Source organism: Anas acuta, chromosome 2 (genome assembly GCF_963932015.1).
Source record: "Anas acuta chromosome 2, bAnaAcu1.1, whole genome shotgun sequence".
In the NCBI taxonomy this organism is placed as follows: Eukaryota; Metazoa; Chordata; class Aves; order Anseriformes; family Anatidae; genus Anas; species Anas acuta.
The window spans coordinates 114,039,312-114,065,500 of NC_088980.1; the positions used below are offsets into that span (position 1 = coordinate 114,039,312).

Below are 26,189 nucleotides of genomic sequence, written 5' to 3' on the forward strand. Positions count from 1 at the left end.
GGGTCAGGCTGGGGGTAAGGGAAAGGTTCTGCACCCAGAGGGGGGTCGGGCACTGGGACAGGCTCCTCAGGGCAGTGGTCATGGCACCGAGCCTGCTGGAGCTCAAGAAGCATTTGGACAATGCTCTCAGACACATGGTCTGGTTTTGGGTGGTCCTGTGTGGACCAGAGTTGGACTCAGTGATCCTTGTGGGTCCCTTCTACCTCAGGACATTCAATGGTTCTATGATTCTCTGTGGATTGCTCAGCTGAGCCCTGATTATATATGTAATTTCTAAATCCCAATCCTTTCCAAAACTTTACTGAGCAATTATTCAGAAAAGCAGCAGTCTTTCTGATGTGCCTGTACTATAGAACACTTTACATAATTCTCTTCTGAGGATGTGACACTAAGACTAAAGAACAGATCAAAAGAGATAAGAGCATTGAATCTTCTCCAATAAGCAGAAAACAGAATGTGTCACATGGTGTCCCTAACTATATAGTTTTATATTGCTTGGTTCAAAAGTTAACTGTAGTCTGTCAACAAATAAACACAGAACAAGGCCAAGAGCAAAGTCAATTCACTTGCCTTTGCAGAAAAAAAATCCCCAGAGAGATAAGAACAGTGTTTTTTCATACCTTCGCACTCTCCCATGTTAGTATGATCAGTATGAGGCCCAGTAGGAACCTGAGACAAACGCTGCCAATCACTGCTATCATCTGAACTTTGAATCATGCCACAAATGTTTTCAAGTTCAAAACTGCACGTGTCCATGAAACTTAGGGAGGAGGCTATAATATTAAATAAATAAATAAATAAATAAATAAATAAATAAATAAATAAATAAATAAATAAATAAAAGTGTGAATCTCTGTTACACGGCATACATTTAGTACAAGATAATCAAAGTCAAGAGCAGAGACAGACTAAGAAGTGCAAACACAAAATAATCAGTGGCTTCAGATACCATCAGTGTTCATACATATAATGTTCAGGAACTCAAAGCATTTGGCAATTAACATTGACTTTAATAAGATGTCATCGGGACCACTATGGGCACTTAGCAAGCACAGGAGGTTGCCAGCTAATTATCATATGATATCTTTTATTTATAAAAGGAACACTAATACCAGCCCTGACATATCGACCTTCACACAGCCAAAAGGTCTAAGGACTTCCCATTCCCTACTCTGCTTTCTTTAGGCTGTGATACATGGTCACAGCTTTTGGTAAAGCTTCACTAACTTACCTACTGGAGCACTTATTTTGAAATACGGTACAGCAAGAGCTACTTCACTGCAATGGTTAATTGGTCATTCTGCTTGATTTTCAAAATGCTGAATTGGAAAAACATTTGGCAAAGGTACATTTGAGGCTGGTGGATATCTCATCTCATACAATTTTGAAGATCTGGTTTGCATATCAACAAGTCAAAAATAAAGCGATGGAAGACTGCTGTTGACTAGGAAAGGGAAAATACTGTATGAAATGTTTTCTCTGTTTAAATCAAACTCTGAATGAGTAAGGGAAGACACAGACCTACAGTCCAGGTTTATCCCTATTCTTAGATTTGTTCCTGTTGTACTACAGCTGAGTTCTGTGTAACACCAGCTATGATTTGAAAACAACTAAGTTAATAAAATGTTTCATGATTATTGCTCTTCAGCTTATGTATAGAATATTGTGGCAGGTTTAAAGGTTTCATTGCACCACAAAAAAAAAAAAAAAAAAAAAAAAGACCTTGAGTATCACAAAAATCAACCTCAATGGCATGCCAAATGTTTCACTTAGACTGTAGCTCAGGGAAGCACTTAAATTTGAATTGCTGCCAAATCACTTGCACTGCTGAGCTATTTTGTACTGTCCTCATAGAAGTCTAACAATACTCTGTAAGATAGCAAGGCTATCAGGAGTGTTGTTAACTGATACTTTTTAAGATACAGTATTTATACAAGACTGTAAAAAAAGGAGGGAGGGGAGAGGTTTTCACAGTAAATGTTACATCGAAGGTTGGAAGAAGAAAATAAATAAAAAAACAGCAAGGATGTCAGCAAGAAAGTAAGAACAATTGGGGATTATTAAATGAAAGAACTCTTTGAAATCAAAACATGAAACAAAACATGAAAACAGTTTGCCCAAACAGGAAAGCTGTGCTGACTGGCATGGCATTGAAGGACAAGAAGAGAGAAAAGCAAGACCCAACAGCATTCGATCCATTTCTTAGATTAATTAATGACACAGGAGAAGGGGGTTTTTGAATGACATCTGCACTAAAAGACAGATACTTTCTCACTGTTTAGTGAAAGGCTGGACTGGAAGACAGTACATGGGGGCATGAGTCCTAGCTTCCAGTGGCTGAGTAACGTCATGATCTTTTCTGTTACTTAATATGCTCGAAATGGAAAACATTCTGAAATATATCTTTATCATATGTTCTGAAGAAGAAACCAGAGCAGAACTAAAGTACTAGTCAGGAATATTTATGCTGTTGGTTGTAGGTTGTTGTTTATTGTTTGTTTGTTTCAGTTTAAGAACCAAGTTTTCGATTTTTAATATCAATTCCTAACCTCAAAGGCATTTATCAGGAATTCAGCTTAAAGTTTTCCTAAAATCCTGCTCAGCAAAAAAAGCAATCTTTTGATTCCTCTGGGAGAACATTCTTGATCTTTCCTCTAACTTGAAAGTATCAGTTTAGCAGCTGGGTGGGTGAGAGCTGAGACCCATGAAAAACCTGTCCTCCATGGCACAAGAGCCACTTCAGCAAACAGTGGCTGATCTGAAGACCACTTATGGCTCTGTGAATATCAGACACCCTATACTATGCTAAGGGACAGAACAGGGAGAAGGGCAAATCCTGATTGCCCTGAAGGTGGTGGGAGTTTTGTCACTAGTTCCAGCATGTATGGGGCTTCTTTCACTAAGGAAATGTGATTTTTGTTTAAGAATAAAGTTATAATGTCATGAAGCTTTTACATAATATGTGAGAATGATGGAAAGCATATAAGATTAATAGAGAGTAAGAAGGACCCTGTCTGCTATTAAAGACATCCTTAGCTTTAAGCACTTATGTAAGAGCTAATTGACTGTGCGTCAAGTGCTGGAAGCTAAGGCTGTGTGTGTGTTTGGTTTAGACCCATGTGAACAGAAATATTTCCATCAGAACCATATACTCATAAAAGTATACTGTTTTAATTAACTGGTTTGATTAATATTTAAAGTATCAGTTGTTTGAGGTTTAAATTGTAATTGCAAGACCTTACTCACTTCTCAGTATACTGAGGTAATGAAGTAAATGTTCTACTCTGAGTGCCAAGGCACAACTGATGCAGTCACAATTCAGAATTATATTCCCCAATATAGAATTTTCACACATTCAGAATTATATTCCCCAGTGAAATTATATTCCACTCAACTTTCTAAAAGAAATCCCATGCAAGTAAAACCACTCTTTTGACCACTTTTCTAAGGGGCTGGTTTGAAATTAAGACCAAAAATTTTCAATGCTCACATTTTCTTCATAACAGCATCCATAAGCTGTTTGCATGAACACACATTGTGTCTCATAGACTGCATGAGAGCTGAGTAGGTATGAGAGGCACAGCAAAAACACTCGTTTCTGTATGCTGTCTGAACAACAGCTGTGGAATAATGGGGGTGAAGAAAAAAAAAGAAACCCTTTGTTTAGAAGCACATATTTTAAACAGCCACCGAAGGGATGAACAAAATCAGCTGCTGAGAGAAGCTGGTTTTTAACTAAAGGTCAAATAGAACTGCACAGAAAACTCAGCTACACAGCAATGTTTCCACAGGAGGGCTACGTTATTTCTAGCTGTACCATTATTTCTGGTGTTTTTAACACAATTCACTTCTCCAAATATGTTTGCATATCTTTTACTTGTAGCTGGATGAGTCCAGCATGTAGGTATCACCCTTATTTCTTTCAACTGCCAGAAGCAAAGAATTTAAAGGAAATGGAGAAACCTACAGCAATTGTACAGCCGATTCAGTTTCTGGAGATCATAATCGCTGAAATCCATTCGCTGCCCTATTACATCCATGAAGTCTGGTATGTTCGTTACAATTGTTGGTTCAGTCCCGTTCCTGAATGCAGTTTGGCTATAGTGCATCACAGACGTATAGTCATAGGGAACGTTCAGGGAGTCTGATGTTTTATCATCGTATTTATTGAAATTATGTTCTTTACCTGAATGGGAAAAATAAAAGGAAAAATTTTTTATTGCTGAAGATGACCAAGTTTTGATGTACATACTTTAAGTGTCAGAGAATCTCCCAAGTGAATTTTGGTAATCATTTGCTTGTACTTACTCTGTAAAACTATATTATTTCTAGCCTAGATTTATTTAGCTTCCCTTTTCAACCACTGGAATGTAACATGATGACATCTGCTGCATGAAGGAAGGATCTTTCCTATCAGAAATCTTTTCACCATGAAGCTACTCATAAACATCGATGGGCTTGCAAGTCCTCTGAGTGTGCCTGAGCCAAGCCAGCACCATGTCCAGGCTCAGGCTTGTTTTCAAAGCTGTCTGGACGCCACAGAGGATTGTGGTGTGCTGAAGAAGCAAGCATCGATCACAGCCCTAAGGAACCCTGTACCACAGGCTGGCTTGTGCCAAATAGGGCACAATGTGCTTGTAACAGGGAGCTGTGTTGCCGAAATAACAGTTTGCATGATGGGAACCTAAAAAGGGTCTCTCCAGGCTGTGTGCCATCCCCGGGCATGTAAGCAGGGGAGAAAGAGAAAAGACAACCCCTTCCCTCCAGATTTTCTGCTGGTTTTGGTCACACCAAGTTTTGTAGGGCTGGATTATTTTTTAATTATTTAAAGGCTCCCTCACTAATAGCGATTTGATAGTATCAAACAAAAGAAATTACTCTCTCTGTTGCTTGCCTGTATGGCATTTAGCACAGTAGGCCTCAAATCTCTGGTTAGGATCCTGGGAACTGCCGTGACATGAGTAATAACCACAGCAACAACAAATGAGGCTGTCTGTCCCAGACAGATGCCACTTGACATTTAATTTCTTGATATGCTGGCCTTGAAAAATAAATCAAGGTGGGAAAATATTTCAGCCATGGTATGAAGGCAGGAAGAGGAATTCCACACCCAAAATACATCACACCAGAGCCCAAGTGGGAACCCAGGGGAGTGACTGACCGGACTGAATCCTGTCCCAGATGATGGACACGTAGTCATCCCGATCAGACCGCGACTGCTCGTGCCAGAAGCCCAGCGCGTGAAGGAACTCGTGCTGAATAGTCCCAATCCTGTCACAGTTCTCTCCGATCGAGAGCTGCTGCAAACCCATCTGGCGGTTTCCCACCGAGGACCAGCAACTAATGTGGAAATAAAATTGAAGATAGATCTGTGAAGCATGCGCCACCCCTGTGCCACACGAACTCCAGATTCAGTCTGTTCAACAGGTACATCTGGAGCGCTAAAGTTACATTTTCTACAGTGAGCACTTTTTCATTGATCTTTTCCTTACTGGATCCCTTCCTCCCACACTTAGCTCTGCTTCAATGAATAAGCAGTTCTCCCACTCTGTCTGGAATGCTTTTAATGGGTTTTCTTTAGCAGCAGGAAAAAAAAAAAAAAAAAAAAAAAAAAAAAGCCTAACTAGTTGTAACAGAAAAAAAGCAACAAGGACAATCATCAAAGACCATGGCCACCTGATTTAAAACAATTTATTTACTGCAAATTACCAAGTTGCTGCTACTAGGCTGGACCACCATAACTGACTGCGGGCACACTTTGGGCCTGCCTTATTGCCAGGCAAACCATGGCCATGTCACTTCTCACCCCTGCCATTGCAGATGCCTCTCCACATTGTACTGGCCTTCTGCTTTGGTGAGGGGTTGCAACTGCCAAGCCAGGTCCACCCCAGGGGATCGCACTTCTGAAAGGCTGGTGGGTGTGACAGGGCTTTGCATAACTTCTTTTCTTTCCTGCTATTTGTGAGAGGTGGTGCTATGGCACTTGTTGCTGACACACACTCGCAAAACAGTGCAAAACCACATCTATGCTGGAAGTTTTTATTAACAAATAAAAAAATAAATAAATCTGAGAGCTATCTGCACAAGCCAATAAAATGGCACCCCATGTCCACAAACTAGCAAACACATTTAAATTGATATTTTACGCAGCAAATAAATCAACACCTACCCAATGAAGTCCATAAAATTAATAGGGCACAAAATACACCATAGAATTTGCAGTCCCATCACTCCAGAAATGTAAAAAGCAAGCACACCAGGCACTGTAGGACCCTGCAACTTATTAGTGCAAAATACTCTACGGGATTTCTCTTTCCACAAACCAGCACAGGCCTTAGCTATTGATTACTCATTAAAATCACAGCACGAGGCCTGGGAGGGAGCATATACAGCATACATAATTTCACTGGCTTCCCTTGAACATGGCCTCGTATTGATTATGTATTTTTTTCTGATTGTGCAAAAGTCTAAGAAGTCCATTATAGTTCTGGGCCCACTTTATACCAAAGCAGACGCCTCTGGCTTCACAGCTGCTGTGCAGAGCACAGCAGGCTACAAGCACATCCTGGACACTTGTTAATATCAGCATCCAAACACCAGAGGATGCAGTATCGCCTTGCCTTCAGTCTGCCAAATGCCTATAACACCATCATTCTGCAACCACAGAAGGAGTAAATGTGCACTCTGCATCACTCAGTGCTGAGAATAAAACCATGCAAGTGGGGCAAGGGACACCTGGGGCCGCCCCATGGGAGTGATGTCTTTAGGAAGGGAGAAAATGGTGGAAAATGCCAGTTTCTCCATGCTTGTTAGAGCCTGTTTCACCAATTTGATGCTTTCTGCACTGCTAGTTGCTAGAAGAGCATGGATATAACTGATCACACTAATATCACCAGCCTGCTTTTTGGAAGACACGTGATAAGGTGATACATGCCATCAAGAGTGATGATACTGTCTACAAATTGTTAGTATCAGTTATTCCAGGCACATTTTTACACCAACGTCCTCCTAGAAAACGACTACCTGTAGCATCACACATCACCAGGTCAGCACACAGACTCTTTGACTTACCAGCAGCAAGCTGGTTAGCTTCTTACAGATGGTTACCATCTGTATCAATCCCCTTTCATATGGGTTCCTTTGTCCTGTGCCACAGTGGCAAAGAGCTGAAGTGAACTCCTAGGACAGCTCCATGAAAACCTGATTTCCCATCTGGAAATACTAGAGACAAGGGTTGATCCTCCCTGGTCTGCTAATCATTTGACCAAACCATGCTAGTTTTCTTGCTGAATAAGTCCCGTTTTTCATGAGAAGACTAGAAATGTCACATCCATTGCAATTTTCCAGATGGTTATGTGAGCTTTGTGGGTACATGCCACATCTGATGCTCCTGCATTTCTGTCATTCACAAGCATTCCTCATGTATTTTGCTTACCACAGGGAAGGAAGAAAGAAAAGATCTTTAAATAGATCCATAGTCTAACCTCTGCTGCAAATGCATAGACCTGAATAGAGGGATGAGGTGACAGACTGTATGATAGAAAACCTTACATATAACTCTACTTGCTTAGTGATATAAATATATAAATCTGTAAACATAACAGAAGTGGTAGCCACATGCTACCATATGTTAGATAAACTATGTAGACAAGGGGAGGGCTTTTTATGTAGGGTTTGATGACACTGTGTATATATACCAGAGACTGCAGGATTGTTTTTATACAGGGCAGACAACAAAATGACAAGTGGTTTCCTTTGTGGCTGACTTCATTTGAATTCAAAAAGATAATCCATAAGAGGATTTTGTGATCTACTAGGAAAGTTCCCTCACCTTCTTCTGTACTTTTCATAGATGCAAGCCAGATCAGAAAGGTGAAAATAATTTATCGTCTTTTTGTTGGTGCAATAAAGCTTTATGAATCTGGCTGTGGTTGCCAGGACCTTTGTGCTTCTATGTGTGCTGTACCCTCTGGACTGAGTTCTTCAGTCTGCAGCCAGGGGAGACAAAAATAAAACTAGGAATGGCAGAGTGGAAATGGGCTGTTTCATGTATTCTTTACATTGTCCATACCAGACCATAGGAATGGAATGAAATGTAAGGCAGTTAATGCAGGGTTTGTTCTGGTAATTTCTTTGTACAGCCCAAAGCTAGGTCACTGAAACTGGACAGCCATTTTCAGGAGTCTGCAGATTTAGCTTCAGGCTTGTAAAAAGTATGGTGACCATGGATAGTTTTAGTGCTATGATAACTGTGATAACTGAGATAATAGAATCATTTCAGGGCAAGTAACACGCCAGGCAAGAAGGCAAGACACGTTATCCAAATAATGTGACTTGTTTTAATCACCATGACTCATTTACTTCTAATAGGAAATAAATAATAAGTTAATAAATGAACCATAGTGCAGAAGTCTCTGAATTGCCATAGGCTAAATATTGTGGTTCTTTTTTTTTTTTTCTTTTCATGTACAATTACTAGAAAATGCGTGATTTATGTGACAAAGAACTCTAGAGTTTAGCTACATGAGTTTTCCATTTGGCTTAAAGAGCCAAAGAGTAATTAAACAGGGAAAACACATTGCTTCCCAAATCTCCGCTTACACATCTTTTAGGGTTGAGTTTCAATGTCACGTGCATAGCACGAAGAGTAGAAAATGTAAAGAGACAGAGACTGAAGAAATTTTGAAACAATTATCTGCTACAAATAACTCAGAACGAGATAAAGGGAATGGGAAATGTTTCAATTATCAGAAAATCTTTTCCCATTTGTGAATGCATTCTTGTATCAGGAAATTATTTTCTGAAAGTAAATTTCCTCACAAGGCTATCAGGATTTCCCTGTTCTCCTTTCTAACATGAGAGAAATATTCCAACATTACTTGGGGAATATATTTGTTCTGTTGCACTATTTGGTGGAGACTATCTTAGAAACTGAAAAAGTGGATACAATTTTGACACCTTTTCTAGAATCTTATTTTGTAAAACTTGAGGTGAAATAGCATAACTATTGATCAAATAGGTAAATAAACTGAAATCTCCATAAAATGTCTCAATGTTGTGCAGCATTTAAAAATACATGAATGCAGACCTGACATTGTTCGAACACAATTCCATTTGTTATAGTGAAACAAATTTGTTGTTCCACAGTTAAAACTATCACATTTCCACTGGGAATATTTATTTTTTTTTCTAAAAACTAAGGTATGCTTTTTATGGCCATGTGAAAGTGACAGTCCATATAGTCAAAGATCAGACAAGAAAGTAATTGGCTTGTCTCAGATCTTTTGTCATGCCAAGAAAATTACCTCTTTAAGGACTTAATTACTTCTTGTATTTAGAAATAAACATCAGCCAGAAATTGTTAATTACCACCAAGGTAATACCTGTTTTGGATGCTACTATGATTTCAAGTTAAAAAATAAAGGAAAGGAAAGGAAAGGAAAGGAAAGGAAAGGAAAGGAAAGGAAAGGAAAGGAAAGGAAAGGAAAGGAAAGGAAAGGAAAGGAAAGGAAAGGAAAGGAAAGGAAAGGAAAGGAAAGGAAAGGAAAGGAAAGGAAAGGAAAGGAAAGGAAAGGAAAGGAAAGGAAAGGAAAGGAAAGGAAAGGAAAGGAAAGGAAAGGAAAGGAAAGGAAAGGAAAGGAAAGGAAAGGAAACTAGTAATAGGACACAACAAAACTAGAAAATAGCAATCAGATGAGTTTTAGAGTGAATATTGGTCATAAAAACAGTCTGTAGCCAAAAAGGATTACAACCATATTATTCCTCTTACCCACTTCCTTTGAACACAGATATATAATTCTCCTCTCCTTCCCAAGGTTTGAAATCAATACAGGTTTTAAGTCGATACTGTTCAAATGCCTTGAGGATGAGTCCCTTAGCATTAATTTCTGCAAAGCAAACAGAGTTCTTGTCAATATTGAACCAATTGGTTTGTCCTGCTACCCGTATAGAGCAAGTCCTAAGGGTGGATCTTGCTTCAGCAATCTTTGATTAAAATAGCCAAGCTTTTTGCTAGATTAGGACCTGAGTAGGAACCTAAAAACCATAAATTAGTCTGTTGTGGCATTTTATCTTTTTCCTGGTTTGTTTCTCTGTAATTTTGCTTTGGTACTTCAGTATAAAATATGATATGTTGGATATGTTGAATATATAATACATCATAGCACGTGGATCTTAATTTTGTAAATTCTCTCACTTTGCTGAGATTTATCTGAGCAAGTGTTAAATAAACAGGGAACGAAGACATTGGATTTCACCTCGTGCAAACTGCAAGCTACATATCTGTCAAGGAATCTCCCCAGGACTTGAACATGCTTACTTTGTGTCTTGCTTATCTTCTCTGAGCACCTTGCACAGTTTCAAACCCCTCAGTGTTTTAGGTCCTAACCTAAACTGAGGGTGGGTGATTTTTTTTTTTTTCTGACATAGACCAGAAGGATGACCCCACACTATGTAGTGAGGGCACAGTCTCCTCACCTGGTATACAACAAGGACTCGTACTCCCTATCTCACCACTCACCTCTGCCATGCAATGCCACAGCTGGGTGGAAGTGAAGGGATGGAGACCAGGGTCTCCATCTTGTGATGTGTCCCAGGCCCCACAGCAGGGCGCTCATAAATGTGTCATTGCAAACTTCATTGCAGGCCACAATACCAAGATGCCATCAGTGCTCTAAGTGATATAAATGACCAAGGGAGCTTCCTGGCTTTAAACAAATCTTCAGTGCCATTTTATTTCCTCTGCTTAGTACAGTTTCATGTCTTAGACACATACCTTCAAAAGCAAACCAATCTGCTGGGTTATGGCAGGTTAAGAAGCATCCAGGTTAAGAAAGGAGGTGGGATCCCAGCACAAAGACCAAGATGATATATCCTGCTGGTGCATACAGAGGCCTAATCCTGCAGTGGGAAATGCCCTGCTCTAGACTTACAGCATGGCAGTGGGAAGAGGAAAGGATGCCACAGATCTTTGCGGACCTGTATTTAACATTTCAATCAACATGACTTAAACACATTGTCAAGAGCAAATACTGTACCCAGGCTATCGTCAAGGACATAGGGGATAACGTGGGGCCACCGATAGTTGTCACCAATGATGGAGTTTCGCTCCTGCATATGAGAAAGAAAATAGGCATGCAGTTTTCAGTACAAACTGATCTATGATCCAAGACTAAAACAGTGCTAATGCAAAATGCTAATGCAAAGCATGCATTATGTCTCTTACAAGTCCATTTTAGACACATAAGGAATCAAAGAATTCAAAAAGTTTGACAGATCACTCGGAGGTCTATGACTCGGATTTGAAGTCCTTTTACTCTCTTCTACCAATGACTCTGATTTCTGCAGCATTTTCTCCATACAGATTTCCTGAGATTTTGATACATTTGAGCAGAACTTTAGCTCCTGTGGGAAGAATTAAGATCTAAAGTCCTGAAATGAGCACAGACATCAATAACTCTCTAATTTTTCATAATGCAAGGGTTTGTTCCTGTGCCCTTAACCAGTGCTTTCTTTGCTTCCATTGATATGCCTGGGCAGAAGCAGTTCACCAAAAGGGAGAGGAAAACTCTACCCCTTTTAGGGGTATAAGACAATTGTCGAGTTTCACTAGGTATTTTTGAGGTATGACTAGCTATGCAAATATTTTTAGTGTTATTGATTGGACAGGGATATGGGGCAGATGATTTAAAATGTGGTATTACTCACAGATCTAATTTTCCAATGGCTTTGGTGAATCTACTTATATGATGAAGGTTTTGCAGCACTGGTCTGTAAAGTTAATTGGCTTATAATAAATATTACGCACATAAATTAAGAATCTTTTATATAACCCTGTCTGGATGTGATCTGTGCTGCTGAATATATTAAAAGTAAAAATATGAAAACCACAGTGAAGAAAACACAATGCTAATAATATTAAGTAATGGCTAGACTGACCTTATTCTGGATAATGTTTCTGCAAATGCACCCAAATCCTTCATTGTCTATGACATTTGTAGAAATCTATCCCCAAACATTTTCAGCTTATTGTAACATAAACAGTATTTACAGTTAGTATGAGCAGGATGCATCAATCATTTTCATGCTACTAACACTTTACATTGCATAAGTTGATGACACAGTTCTTGTTTCATACATATATTTGAACTCACCCGATCAAGTTTGATGTCTCCCTCAAAAAGGTCTAGTCCTAAAGCTAAAGGGAAGAGGAGATTAGCATACAGTTATTCTATTGATCTATAGCTGCCCCCCCCAAAAAAAAAAAAAAAATTAAAGAGAAACTGAATTAAAAAAAAAAAAAACCTTCATTGATGTCAAAGATGTCTTGATCAATTCCTCCATCTACGTCTATTTCTGAAAAAGAAAAAGACAAGTGAGGTAGGGTGTTAGCCCTTGCTGTTTTCTTTATGATGTGTGAAAATTAATGCAATAACAATAACAGTAATTATAAATCTGCATCTGTCCTAGTGATGTTTATGACCAGCTGTTTTTTTTTGCCTGCCTCCTATGCATACAAATAGATCTGTAAGCAGAACTCACCAATAGTCTCTGGAGCAGGCTGGGGAGAGGGAAGAAAAAAAAAAAAAAGGCATTATTAGAAAGGTACACAATGAAATGCAACTATTACTCTCTCAACAGTTTAAGAGTATAACAGTATAAGTTTTATGCTCTTAACAGTACTTAACCCATGCTTTGTATTGGGCTGATCAGACCATCTTCTCATTTGACTGGAGATGCTCATTTGCTTGTGACAGCTTTGCACTCTCCTCACTCCAGGTTGCCCAAAAAGCAAGTCACCCAGTACTGATCCTGTGAAGTTTTCTCAACCTATTACTTCTATGAAATCAAATACTGCTGCTAGTCAGGTGCTGTACAGAACCTGTAGAAGTTATGCCTAGAATTCCATTGTAAAGCTGAATTTGGGGGTGAGTGGTCCAGCACCGTGCAGCAAGTCTTCAGTGCCTTGAGAAATACCAACTTAAAGACTGTTCCTGCAACGTGCAAAATCCAAGCTCCATATTGCAGCAAGACCACAGTGAGATATACAAACTGCATTCTTTTTGCCTTACCATGCCCATGGAATATAAATGATATTCTTTTCTTGGACTAAATGCTTTGTTTTGGACTCTTTAACACAACACTATTCAACTATTCCTCATGCAGGTGGTAAGATCATGAATAAACTCTCGAAACAGTTCTTACTGGGTGGGTTTTCCTGTTTATCATCAAAACTCTTATATTTGTATGTTTGAAAAGAAGTTCACAAACTTAAAATGAACAACACTTAAATTTTAAGACCTGACAATATAGGTTGTGGATACATCAAATAGTAAGTTATAACTGCAGTTCTATATAGCAGGGTGGGATTTTTACATTCATTTTTGCTATAGTTTGACCCCTTACTCCTGACTGATTTCTTTCTCTGTATAAATAATTTTCTACCTTTCCTATATGTATTTTGCATGTAACATTTTTTTAGAATGTATTTTTCCAGTGTGATAAATATCTGCAGCCTCCATTAAAAGCAATGAGCAGTACAAGCTCAGAATATTGAAAAACTTCAAAAATCAAGTCCATGTAGTCCACAAAAACATTGAATTTTGGTCAGTTCTTCCATCTGTATAGTGGATAAGAAAACTGTAGTGCCAGAATATTCAAGAGAGATTTAAATACATGTGTTCTTTTTGACATGAATTTTGGCACAATTTTGAAGGCAAACATAACGGAGGGCCCTAAAACTGATTTGATTCATATAAAAACAGTAACCAAATGCAGAAAAAATAATCATTTCAATGAATTTTTTATTTTTTTCATTTGGGAATGTTCAGTAAGAAAGCATTGAAATTGCCAGAATGTCCTGTTTTGGCTTTTTAATGAAAGATTCCTTTTTCAATCTGAAATGACTGTCTTGTAAAAATGTCAGTAAATGGCATAAAAATTACTGCAAATACAAAAGCCTGAAATCTCTTTTTATCCTTTTGACTCATCTGAACTAAAATGATTTCAAATCGTTGCTTCACCATTTTTCTCAGATTTTAATCATTTATTTTGATTGCTTAAGAGGGGAAAAACATTTTTTTGGCTAACCAACTGGAGGCTATAATTTAGAAGTTTAAGATTTTTTACCTGGATGTGTCAGTTCCAGAAACCATTGAATAGAATCTGTTTCCTAACCCAATTTCTCCTGAGGCATCCACATTATTAGAGAACAAGTACCTCACAGTTTTGGGTTGTTTCAGATTTTGGTAGGTTTCAATATACCTGACTCTTAAAAACCTAGTGTCATCATGGAAAAGTGAATGAGTCCATTGTAAAACCATTGCTAGAGCTGTGCAAATGCAAAAGCACAAATGCTGAAGGATTGATATTTGATCTCATATTTCACTGAGTTAATTGGTATTATTTGGGTTTACACTGACACATGAGAAATAAGGACACTGACTTTAACAAAAGAATAATCATGTAAATACATATGGATACAGTTCAATAAACCAAAATACATTTTCCAGACAAATCACCCATAAATATGTAATGTCAATAGATGCCTCTTACATTCTGAAATTCTATTGCATTCATATCCTATCATTATGTTCCTTTATCACAAGATATCTGTAAGACAGTATCTAATCCATGTATTTGAGATTTTAAATGAAACTGAAGCTTGTAAAACAAGCTGAAAGTATGCAAGCAAAATGTGTCATGCATGCTTTGAGCAATTTATTTGCTTTTAAACTCCCACTCTCATACAGATTTCCAGGTAATGTGAAAGAAAAACATTGAGAAGTAAACTTTGCAATATTAAAAAATTAAATCACATTGTGGTCTTTTCTGCTAAAGATTGTTGACGGAGGTCATATCAGATCATAGCCATATGTATTGAATAACCTTTTAGCCGTTAACAGGGAGTAAAATATTTTTACAGTTTCGATAATTACGAGCTACAATGGTCCCATATCTGCTAATCAGAAAACTTAATTGCTCTAAAGGTAAAAACTGGCTAGCTCATGGAAAAGTTCCTCTGTCTGCAGCCAAAGCTCATAAACTGAAGTAACTGTAGCTAAGCCCAGTGGTATTTATGGTGCATAAACCAAAGTATAAGTCCATTACTGAATGTGAATACCACATTCAGCAATCAGCTGAAATCCAGGCTGGTCCCCCGTATCTGAAAACTGTTGCTGAATGTTTTACGCAGAAGGAATTCCTTTCATCATTCCTTTCTACTTGTTTCTGAACAAAATCAGGTCTTTAGGCATGTGAATCCGAACAGCAAAACACTCAGTTCCCAAAGGAATATCTGTGTATTACTTGTTCGAGTAGTAACAGCTTCAGTCTCAGCACCAGCATGACAACTGAGACCTATACAATGAATTTCTAGTCTCTGAAAATGTTGTGAACAAAAAACAGATTCACAGATCACAGTCACATACAGGAGGTTACATTAACTGAGGTTTACCAAAGAGGAATCTAATTTAGTCTAACCAATATTACTTTTAAATCTACCCAGAACATTTTTTTCTGAACATTTATAATATTTTTCCCTAACTTTGGCAAACAACATGATTCATGTGAATTAAGTTACTTTAAAGGTGGGTCAAACCATGGCTTGTCAGCACATTTAAGTGTTTAATAATTCAAGTGCATCTTGAACAGCTGGGAAAAACACCTCACCTATTTTAGTCATTAAAATTAGACATGTAATCAGTGGAGAAATAAATGGGTAATTGTATATATAATTCATCTCTCCTGAAAATAGGCATGGCACCACCATGATGTCCTGGCATGTCTAAAAGCTGATGTACCTCACTGAGCTTCTATTCAAAGATGTGATGAATCACCTGATGAAAATTTCCTGGTCTCACCACAGATTCCAGGTGGGGTATGGTCAGCTAGTTTGGACAAGACATCCTAACTTACCAGTGTTTTCTTCAGACTATATAATTTATAGTATTGGCATGCAGAAATACAAAAGGAGCTCTTCCTGGCCATAATGAACATGGAAACCAAGTAAGTAGTCTTGGTAATATTAAGTTCCTTTCTCACAGAGGAACTGGTTATTAGGAGTCAGCTTGATGTGTTAGCTTGTAGATCTTGGTATCAGTCTGCACTGCCTGTTATATGCTTTACAAAGGCCTTCAGAGGAATCTAAACAAGGCTGAGGGTTGAGTGTCCAAAGGCTTGGGAACAGGGGAAGGAGGAGTTGTGATGGGTTGGGAAATAGAAGTGTAGGACTCAGGTAGTGGGAGATACAGGGAGCTATGTGATTTGGGAGTTTGGAGTTAAACTCTTGACTTAGGGAGATATATGAACATCTGTTAATGGAGAGGAAGACTATGTGACCACCACAGCAAGATACTGGAGCTGGATTCACAAAATCAGACAGTTAAGTTGCATAAATTAAAATAGATAAGATTATTCCACTTAATGGAACATCTTACTCTATAAATTACCCTGAAGCTATTAACAGCAGAAATGAGCTTACAAAAACCCACTGTTTTTGTTGTCCAAACTACTTGATTATGTATCACCAAAACACCTGGCCTCTACAATGAATTATCACAAGATCAGCAAAATACTACCTTCCCTACAAAAGACAGGAAATACAAAATATCAAAGCTGTCATTGTTATCTTTTGGCATTAAGTAGTTTAGCTAGACTGGAGGAATAGAGATCGGTCTTTAAAAAGCAAATCCAGAAGCTAAAAATGCATCGATTTCAATGCAAAATACATTGTGTTGTAGTTAAAAAAAAAAAATGCACACTGTATTTCTATTCAGATATGGAGTAGCAAAAATAAATTTTAATACTTATCTTGGCTCTAACTCTGGACTTACCATTCTGGTAAGAATACTTTGGAAATTCTAATTCTAATACTTTGGAAATACTAATGGAAATTTTGCTCAAATGGGGAGTGCAAATTGGCTCTTCCAATGTATAGCAAAGCCTATAAAAAACAGCAGCTCTAGGATCCCAAGAAAACAGAAATCTTCTGCTCCACACAAAAGACAACAGAATTCTTATTTTGCAACAGCCATACTTAAGTCTTTTCCTCTCAATCTCACCTCAAGCTGCATCATTTACTTGAGCATATAAAGGATATGTATTTGTTTTCTTACCTGGCTCCAGACCACTTGCAGGAGAAGCCACGTTAGGAGCACAGGCACAGAAAACCAGTCCATGTTGTTATCCAGTCAGCAAGCAGGTGCATTGACAGAATTTGAGACCAACTTGGTACTTAAGATGACAAATATCATAAATCAAAACCTTTGTCCTTTCATTAATGATTAACTTACCTCCCTCTACGTTGTTTTAAAGATTAAGTCCATCATAAGTACATCAAGGCACCTAGCATATTCTTTATTTTTAATCACTGCTGTGAGAACACCTATCAGGCACAAACTGAAATACGGGAGAAAATGAACACAAGAAAATGGAAATACAGAGGAAATGGGCACAAACAGAAATATAGAAAATTACATTTAAATATAAGAAAACTTTTTTTCTTTTTTTCTTTTTTCTTTTTTTTTAATTATATGGATTATCAAACACTGGAACAAGTTGCCAAGAGAGGTTGCAGAGCCTCCATCCTTGAAGATATTCAAGACCCAGATGGCCACAGCCCTGAGCATCCTGCCGTAGGTGACCCTACTTTGAGCAGGGAAGTCATGGCAATCTCCAGAGGTGCCTTCCCACCATTACATGTCTCTGAATAAAGCTGGCACTAAAACACTCAGAAAAGCTAAAAGCTAGTAAGACACTTGGCAGGGAAAGCTTTAATATATGAATTATGTGGTTTGTGACAGAAAGTGAAAATGGTGAATGTGTGCATGCAAAAAGATCTGCCAGTAACATGGTTTCAGAATCTTGCTTTCAGAAAAGGAAATGCTGTTTCTATTGTTGATAAATGTGAGACACTGTACTTGTCAGTAAATCAGGTGGTGGCATTCTCTTGTCTTTATGTAAAAATTCCTTACAAATTAATATATATATTTTTAATGTTACTATAGCTATTGTACTATCACCATTGTCACTGCTTGCAGTTTTAGCTTATTCCAACTTCTCTCTTTCTCATTCTCATTCTTCTCTCTCATTCTCATTCTTCTCTCTATTCTCATTCTTCTCTCCTCTCTACTAACTGACAGGGAAGGCTGAAATTGCCACTTAAGTTCCTTCTTATGCTTAAATTTTAGGTACTTGTAGTTACTGTATGATCAACTTGGCTAGCTGTTTATTTTCCCAGAACAGCTATCTGGCTAGAATTTCATGAAAACTAAAATGGCATTTAGATTTTGTAATGTAAATGAAAAAAAAAAAAAAAATTTCACATGATTATATAAAAATTTCTCATACTAGCATCACTAGTATCAGAACTGATAAGAAACAACTGGTTGATCGCAAGCAATTGCCAAGCCAAGCCGGTTTTTAGCTGCCCATATCCATGCTTATTACACTGTTGATTCACTGGGAAGCAGCAATTGTTAGTATTGTTCTTACAGTATTAGCTTTTTTTTCTACAAAAATTAATACTAAATATTGTAGTTCTCTAGCCACCAACAATGACACTGTCAGCTGTTATCAGATCAGTAGTACCTGGAAGGCTAAAAAGATTATTTATTTATTTATTTATTTATTTTCAAGTTCAACAGTCCTTGAATTCTGCCTGCTGCCTTCTGCAGCTGCTGGATGAAGCCAGTAATTCTCCTTCTGGAGGCTCTGTGGGTTATACTGGCTATGGCTATAGTAACAACCACTTTGAATCAACTGGAACAGATTTCTAAATCGAAGGATTTGGTGCTAAGAACCTGGCATCTATGCTGTACACATTTCAAAGGGTTTTACTCCAGCCGAGCTCTGATCTGATCTCAAGGATTGCAATTCAGTGGTGGCAACTGGACTGTATTAAGCAAGGATTTGAAGCACATATTCTGGTTTAGTTTCAGACCAAAGGAATTCAGTTTGTATGCTCCTACACTGCTTTGTGATGTGAACTAAAGTACGGTAAGTGAGGATGATTATGATACTTGTTTAAAAAAATACACTTCTGATCCAAAGTAAAAGACTACCGCCATTACTCCTTGATTATAGTACCTTATAGATGCCTTGTAATGAACTCAAAAAAAAAAAACAAAACAGTTTTTGGTTTGGTCACAGTGTTGGAAAAAAGCCTAGAAGACTGTTTTTCTACTTCTTTGGTCCCTCCTATATGTAACTAATCAAGACAGCCTGCTTTCTGTTCCCACATCCCCACCTGTAAGATGCATCAACCAGCACCGAGACCTCACACCAACCTCTTTACAATAGGAGATGCAAGGATGATTTTCCGGTCACAAAGAAGGGCTCAATAAACCTCTATGTCATGATGAATCTGCTTGGAGGACTGGATAAAAAGTGTGCTACCCAAAGAAAACACTACAAAGTGTTGGAATTGGCATATGGTAACATGAAAGAGAGAAGGCACAGACAAAGTTAACCATTGCACACAGTTAACCAATGCAGCTAACCCTATACAGCCCATATATATGTTTTTCTTACAGTTCATTCAGATTTTCAACCAGTTATCTAGTATAATAAAACAAGACACAATAGATAGTTAAATAATAGGTGAACAACAGAGTGTGTGGAATTCTGTCAGAAGTTCTGACAATGTAAAGTAGCTAAATGGATTTTTAATACATGCTTTTTAATGGATTTTTAATACATGCTGAGACAATGGTAATAAGTGGGAAGTCTTCATGAAGTTTTTGTTTGTTTGTTTGTTGTTGTTTTTTAATCTAATTGGCAAAATCTTTTCTGTGGAGCTTATCTACTTTTGTGACCATGTTCTCTACAATGACAAACACCTTGCTTTATCATTGACTTCCTGTGTTCAGGCAATATACCTGCCCCTTATTTTACATAAGGGTTTTGCTACATGACTCTGTATTTTACTTTAAAGATGAAAAGCACTATGTGCCATATCATACTTCTAAGACCGAGGTCCATAGTAGGAAGTAACTGAGTATTACTCAGATGAATTAATGAGGGATAGTGAAACTTATTTTAATAGGTGGTGTGAGTTTTCAGATATATAAGAGGAATGGCAGTCTTACATTATGAATTTCTTCTACAATTACCAGGACATATAACAGCCAAAAGTAACGCATATCCTTTCTTGACACAGTCGGGGAACTGTGGATTCAAAGGATGTTGTTTCCATCCCGTTTTAATCTGCAGGTAGTGTACACTGACTAGAAGCTCTGTATTTGAGGAAGACAAAGAAAACAGAATGAGAAGGTCTTTAGCTGGTTGGTTCTAGTCAATTAGATTTTGCCCCATAGACCCACATGCTCCTGTGCTGACAGTACAAGCAGTGACAAGGAAAGACATCAGAAATCAATGTGGAGGTTGCTGCAGAAGTCCTGCAGTGACCTCTTGGATCTCTATCAGCAGGCAGATGGGCATCATCACAGAGCAAGCTGCACATTCCCTTGGACAGGCAGTGTCTCCTGGTATCTGCAGGGCAGAACCATCACAGGTGGGCACTATTGAACCACAGGTAGTAATGGTAATCCTGCAGTCCTTATCCTGCTGCCTTGTTGCAGAATAAGGAACATTCACCAGGCGTTTTTTGCCCAGTGCAGATGGAAAGCTGCACCTGCTTTAGACTGCTTAGTAAAGCTGTATCTGGGGATAAGGACCCAGGAACAGACAGTAATGATGGTGGACATACTGGAAAAAAAATAAGTGAAGTACAGGAGAGCTATAAAAAGTCCTATTTTGCTTGCAGGTGCTATTTATAAAGCCGAAGGAACTTAATTTCCAAATGCAATCTCAGCTAACTACAAAGAACCATAAAAACAATAAAAAACAGCTCTAGATGGACAGAGATTTTCGAGCATTTTTGATAGGCCGTTTTATACTTGGTTAGTTTTGTTGATCTGTGTTTCAGCACAGATGCTTTGATAATTTTGCTATCAGTATACTGCTCAGTGAACAACTGTGATTCATGGCTGCTTGTTGACATTTGGGTGAAACTTGACTGACTGTGGGTTTCAATGTGAACTTAAGTGATATGAATGAATTAAGTTATCTTAAAAATTGCTGGCTTGTAGAGCATTTAGCAGTGCTTGTAGAGCTATTGTTAAAGAGCAGGATATTCAAATGGTCTATTACCCTCAGATAGCAGATTGTTCCTTGCCCCATCTCAAACTTCCCGTGTTATCTCGCACAAATTAGCTTCACTTTTTCACTTAAACTCATGAAAGGGGATAACACTGAAAAGCTATCTCCTTGGCTGATGAGGCACAAGTACCAATAAAGATAAGGGCTGTCAGATAAACCTGCAAGATAAGAGACCTTCATCCAAATCCAAAATGTTTCAAGTTGAAGACGTAAGTATTTCGAGTTAAGAAACTCCAATGTCTACAAACCCAGCAGGTGTCTAATGGAAATAAATGTAAGAAAGTGAAAATTACAACAGATACCAAATACAGGTGTTCTGTCTTCTTGCAGGGCAGCAAACCTGGCACAGGCTGCCCAGAGAAGCTGTGGATGCCCCATCCCTGGAGGTGTTCAAGGCCAGGCTGGATGGGGCTTTGGGCAGCCTGGTCTGGTGGGAGGTGTCCCTGCCCATGGCAGGGGATTGAAACCAGGTGGTCTTTAAGGCCCCTTCTGACCCAAACCTTCCTATGATTCTATGAAATACAATGTTTGCTTTCATTAAGAGTTACCGAGAACATGAAACAAACCTTCAGCTTCCTCCCACTACTTAGCTATAGGGGAACTATAGAGGAACATTAAAAAGCACCCAGATGAAGCTTGGGTGTACACCATTTCATGAGCCACATCTGACATGTTTTCACACACGTGAGTTTTAAGGTAAACACAAAAGATGTTACCATGCAAAGCAAACAGTGAGTGGTGTGCAGCCCTACAGTGGCTGGAGCTGGCCACGAAACATCACGCCGCTCGGGGAGACCACTCCAGGGATATTTTGCTCTCTTTCAGATGGCAGACTGTGAGACGTGGCTGGGAGAATTTTTCTCTTCACTCTGGAGGCCTGTGGCAACCCCAAACTATTGAGCGTGCAGGCAGAGAGCAGCTTACCAGGCCCAAGTAGTGCAAGGGGGTATCGAAGCCTCCCTGCACCCAGCCACCGCAGCAGTTGTGAGCAGCTCAGCCCAGGTGTGATGGGCGAGGTCGATGGAATGGGTGCAGTTTCATAAAGCAAGGAGTCAAAACTCAGCGATATTGCTCATTAGCACAGAAAGCAACAGTCCTCATATGCCCCCTTGTGATTCCTGGCTGCACTACTACAACGCTTTCATTTTTTAAACACCTCTAAAAAAGGCTTTCGGGGAAGGAGGGGACTTGCAAGGGAAGAGCTTGCATGACCACGCTACTTTCTGTGTCCACTCGTCACCTGGGGAGCACTCAGTTCTTCCCAGGGCACTGTCCTGGGTGAGCACAGCTTACTCGTCCAGGTGATGAAACACACTTTATGAGTTGCAGGATTTCAAGTAAATTAGAAATATTATTAGAGGAATCATTCCAATCTACAGAAAGCCTCTCAACCCCTAAAACGTGTAAAAGATTTATTATGTTTTATGAAATGTCTGGATAGAAATTTATCTAAAAGTGTCTAGGAGTACAGCTACTTAGTGAATTAGCATCGTTAAATCCTACACTTACTCAGAGACAACTCAAAAATATTCAGTGCCCTCTTGTGGCTTGAAATATGAAAGAAGAAAAATTCATAAAAGAAACTATTGAAGTTTGAACAGTCTCACAACTGAGGCGGCACATAAATTGCAACTTCTGTGGCACTGCAGCTTCAACAGCTACCCTGGAGAAAGGCCTGGTGAAGGGCTTGGAGCACCTCTCCTGTGAAGAGAGGCTGGAAGTGCTCAGCCTGGAGAAGAGGAGGCTCAGGGTGAGCTCATCAGTGTCTGTAGATATGTGAAGGAAGGTGCCAAGAGGACAGAGCCAGGCTCTGTTCAGTGGTGCCCAGTGCCAGGACAAGAGGCCACGGGCACAAACTGGACCCCCAAGGAGAACAACAAAGCAAATACTTTTAGCATGACGAGGGGACCGGACTGACAACTTTGAATATCAAATCTGACTGGTAAGACTTTCTGAGTCTTTCAAACTGCAAACACAGTTTGAGAAATAAAAGCTCCAGCTGTAGCAGTAAATGTAGCAGGCTAACTCTGGGAGGTATTGATGTCGAGTTTGCTAGATACTCTATTTACCCCTGAGGCAGACATCAGCCCCAGGATACTGAGGGTAGAGCCACAGGTACTTATAAAGTATACAGAATATGAGACAACGCTCAGTAGCTAAGTAATATAATCTTAGCTATTTAATTGTTGATTACTTTAAGAGACAAAAAGGAGAGTGGGAGGAATACTGACATGGGGAAAACTTCAGAGAGTTGCTGCAGGGAAAGACATAGAGGGAGTAAAAGAGAGAGAGAGACATCCAAGAGCACAGAAAGAGAATATAAAGTAATAGTGAGGAATGCTTTTCCCAGTGACTAAGTGTTCCCACAAGTTTAAGCAAATTCATAAGAACAGTATTTTGTCACTAAGCCCTGGGCAATGACCTGCAGCTTCACGGAGTTGAGGAACACATCTTGAATGTATACAATTTCCTACAAAGATTTAAAATGGAATTAGGTGGAATGCATTTAACAGTGATGATTTTTTTTTTCTTTCAATCTCCTAACATCTTGGGGGGTGGGGAGTAAACACATGAATATTTATTTTAATTTTATTTTTTTTTTAAAGCTCTTTCCTGTCCACAGAAACAATGTTATAGGACTGGGAAAAGGTTGTGTGTGGGGGGGGGGGGAAGTGTTACAGCCAGAACAATGCTGCTTGGGGAGGGAAAATGAAGAGGTAAAGAGTGGCTCTTTCCAAAGCAGCCTTACAGTTTAAGCACAGTAACACTCCAAGCTTACTTCATGCACGAGGGGAAAAAAATGTCAACCAGAGCCTGGTAATTCACTGGGAAGTGGCAATTTTAACGCTATTGCAAAGCCTTTTTATAGTAGAGGCCCTGAATTTTGTCTTCTACATATATTAAATTATACATATAACAGGACATCGAAGAGCTTTTTAAAAGTGAGTTTAAATGTGTTCCATACTGAGAAAAAACTATACAGCGTTTCTGTCTTTTCATTGCTAGTTTCCTACAATTCTAGAAGAACCTCAAAGATGCTTTTCACAGAAATGGCAGAGGCTGGAGGGAACCTCTGGAGGTCACCTGGTCTGGGCAGGGCCACCCAGAGCAGGGTGCCCAGGCCCATGTCCAGGTGGCTTTGGATGATCTCCAAGGAGGGAGATCCACAGCCTCTCTGGGTAACCTGTGCCAGTGCTCCATCACCCACACATAAAGTAGTGCTGCCTGGTGTTCAGAGGGAGCCTCCTGTGGGCCAGTTTGTGCCCATGGCCTCTTGTCCTGGTGCTGGGCACCGCTGAACAGAGCCTCTGTCCTCTTGGCACCTCCGTTAAGGTATTTACAGACACTGATAAGACACTTAGGGGGGAGGCTTCCCCCTGAGCCTCCTCTTCTCCAGGCTGAGCAGTCCCACCCAGCTTTCCCAGCCTTTCCACACAGAAGTGCTCCAGGCCCTTCAGCACCTTCACAGCCCTTTGTTGGACTTTCCAGTATGTCTGTGTCTTGGACTGGGGAGCCCAGAACTGGACGAAGCGCTCCCGGTGTGGCCTCACCAGTGCTGAGAAGGGAAGGATCACCTCCCTCAACCTGCTGGCAAGGCGTTGCCTGGTGCAGCTCAGGATACCGTTAGCCTTCTTTGCTGCAAGGGCGCGTTGCTGGCTCCTGTTCAACTTGGTGTCCACCAGAAATCCCAGATCTTTTTGAGCAAAGTGTTTTCGAGGTTGGTGGTCGCCAGCCTTTATGTGTGCAAGGGATGGTTTCCCCCACAGGTGCAGGACTTTACACCTCTGCTTGTTGAACTTTAAGGTTCCTATTGCAAGATATCCTTGTAGCTCTGCTTATCTGCAATAAAACAACTTTGGCTGCAGGTTCTAGCGTCATTTCACAAAGTGCATAGTATTTACAAGACCCAGCAAAGAGCATGTGCATTAAAGATCCATGAATTCATGTGTATGTTTCGGCATAAAACACAGGATATTAAAAAATACTATAGAAATATTTATAGCACACTCGTGTTCCAATATCACTGGTCTCAAAATTAACATCTGAAGAGGGGACTGAAAAATGCCTTCCAAGCACAGAATACATGCTAGCCCTGATGACCTGCCAGAAGACAACCTGGGTACACAACTGATCCCTTCTCTCCTCAGGAATGAAGTCCTGATTGAGGACTAGAGCAGGACAAGGAGGAGTTCTACAGAGCTCACTTATCCTATTATGAACGTGCTGCCAATGAGAACTAAACACACTGAGTACATTCTCTCTACATAATGAAATATACTTTGCTACAGTAAAACAAAATTAAATGGAATCTCTAGCAAAGGGCTTATAACCAGATTTAGGTGGTACAATAATCTGTTTAGAGCTCACAAAACTACATTCTAAGGAGAACAAACAATAAACTAATAAAAACCAAAAGGTATGCATTTTGCCATATTCTATCATTCAAAATAAGATATTAATTCAAATGTCTTAACCATCTTATCATGTGTATGATCCTAGAATGTAAAAACACAAAAAATAACTAAGTTTTTCTGCTCAAAAATACAGGGGCAGAAGGATAAACCACCTGCATGCCACCAAGCTGGTCCAATAAGTCAGCCAGCCCAAACCTATCAACGAGTCGTTCCTCAGAAAAACATTAACTCTTTTCAGTAAATCTACTTTCAGATAACAAGGTTTGCTCTCAGTGCCAAGTGTTACGTACATCTTTCCTTCTTTTAGGAGGTTATTTTTCTGTTAACATCACATGGGACAGCAACATACTAATATGAGAGGGAGGAAAAGATGCATGAGTAATAGTTTTGTCCAACCTATCATCATTTTTGCTTCGTGGAAATATCTTATGATGTGATTTAAGGTAGCTTGTCAGCTCATGAGAGGATCATGAGCCAAGGCCAAACTCATTAGTTCAAGCAACATACTATGAAGGCATACGAATGACAATTAACTGAAGTTTAGAAAGCATCTGGAAAGGAAGAAGTAGTGCCAAAGGAAATGATCATCTTTATTATGCAACAAAGAGACAAATA

General features: G+C 39.2%; 1 protein-coding gene across 3 annotated transcripts in view; it reads right to left on the minus strand.

Annotated features, from left to right (window-relative positions):
• MEP1B (meprin A subunit beta) overlaps positions 1–17,250 on the minus strand; it is a 29,514-nt gene extending 12,264 nt beyond the window's left edge. For all 3 annotated transcript variants that reach the window (XM_068671796.1, XM_068671795.1, XM_068671794.1), the window contains exons 1-9: positions 17,115–17,250; positions 12,541–12,559; positions 12,304–12,354; positions 12,153–12,196; positions 11,037–11,109; positions 9,770–9,887; positions 5,162–5,340; positions 3,968–4,186; positions 621–773 (exon numbers count right to left, since the gene is read on the minus strand). In XM_068671796.1, coding sequence (XP_068527897.1) covers positions 621–773; positions 3,968–4,186; positions 5,162–5,340; positions 9,770–9,887; positions 11,037–11,109; positions 12,153–12,196; positions 12,304–12,354; positions 12,541–12,559; positions 17,115–17,177 — 919 coding nt within the window. In that variant the 5' untranslated portion in view covers positions 17,178–17,250. The remainder of the gene's footprint in view (positions 1–620; positions 774–3,967; positions 4,187–5,161; positions 5,341–9,769; positions 9,888–11,036; positions 11,110–12,152; positions 12,197–12,303; positions 12,355–12,540; positions 12,560–17,114) is intronic.
• Between the last annotated feature and the right edge of the window lie 8,939 nt (positions 17,251–26,189).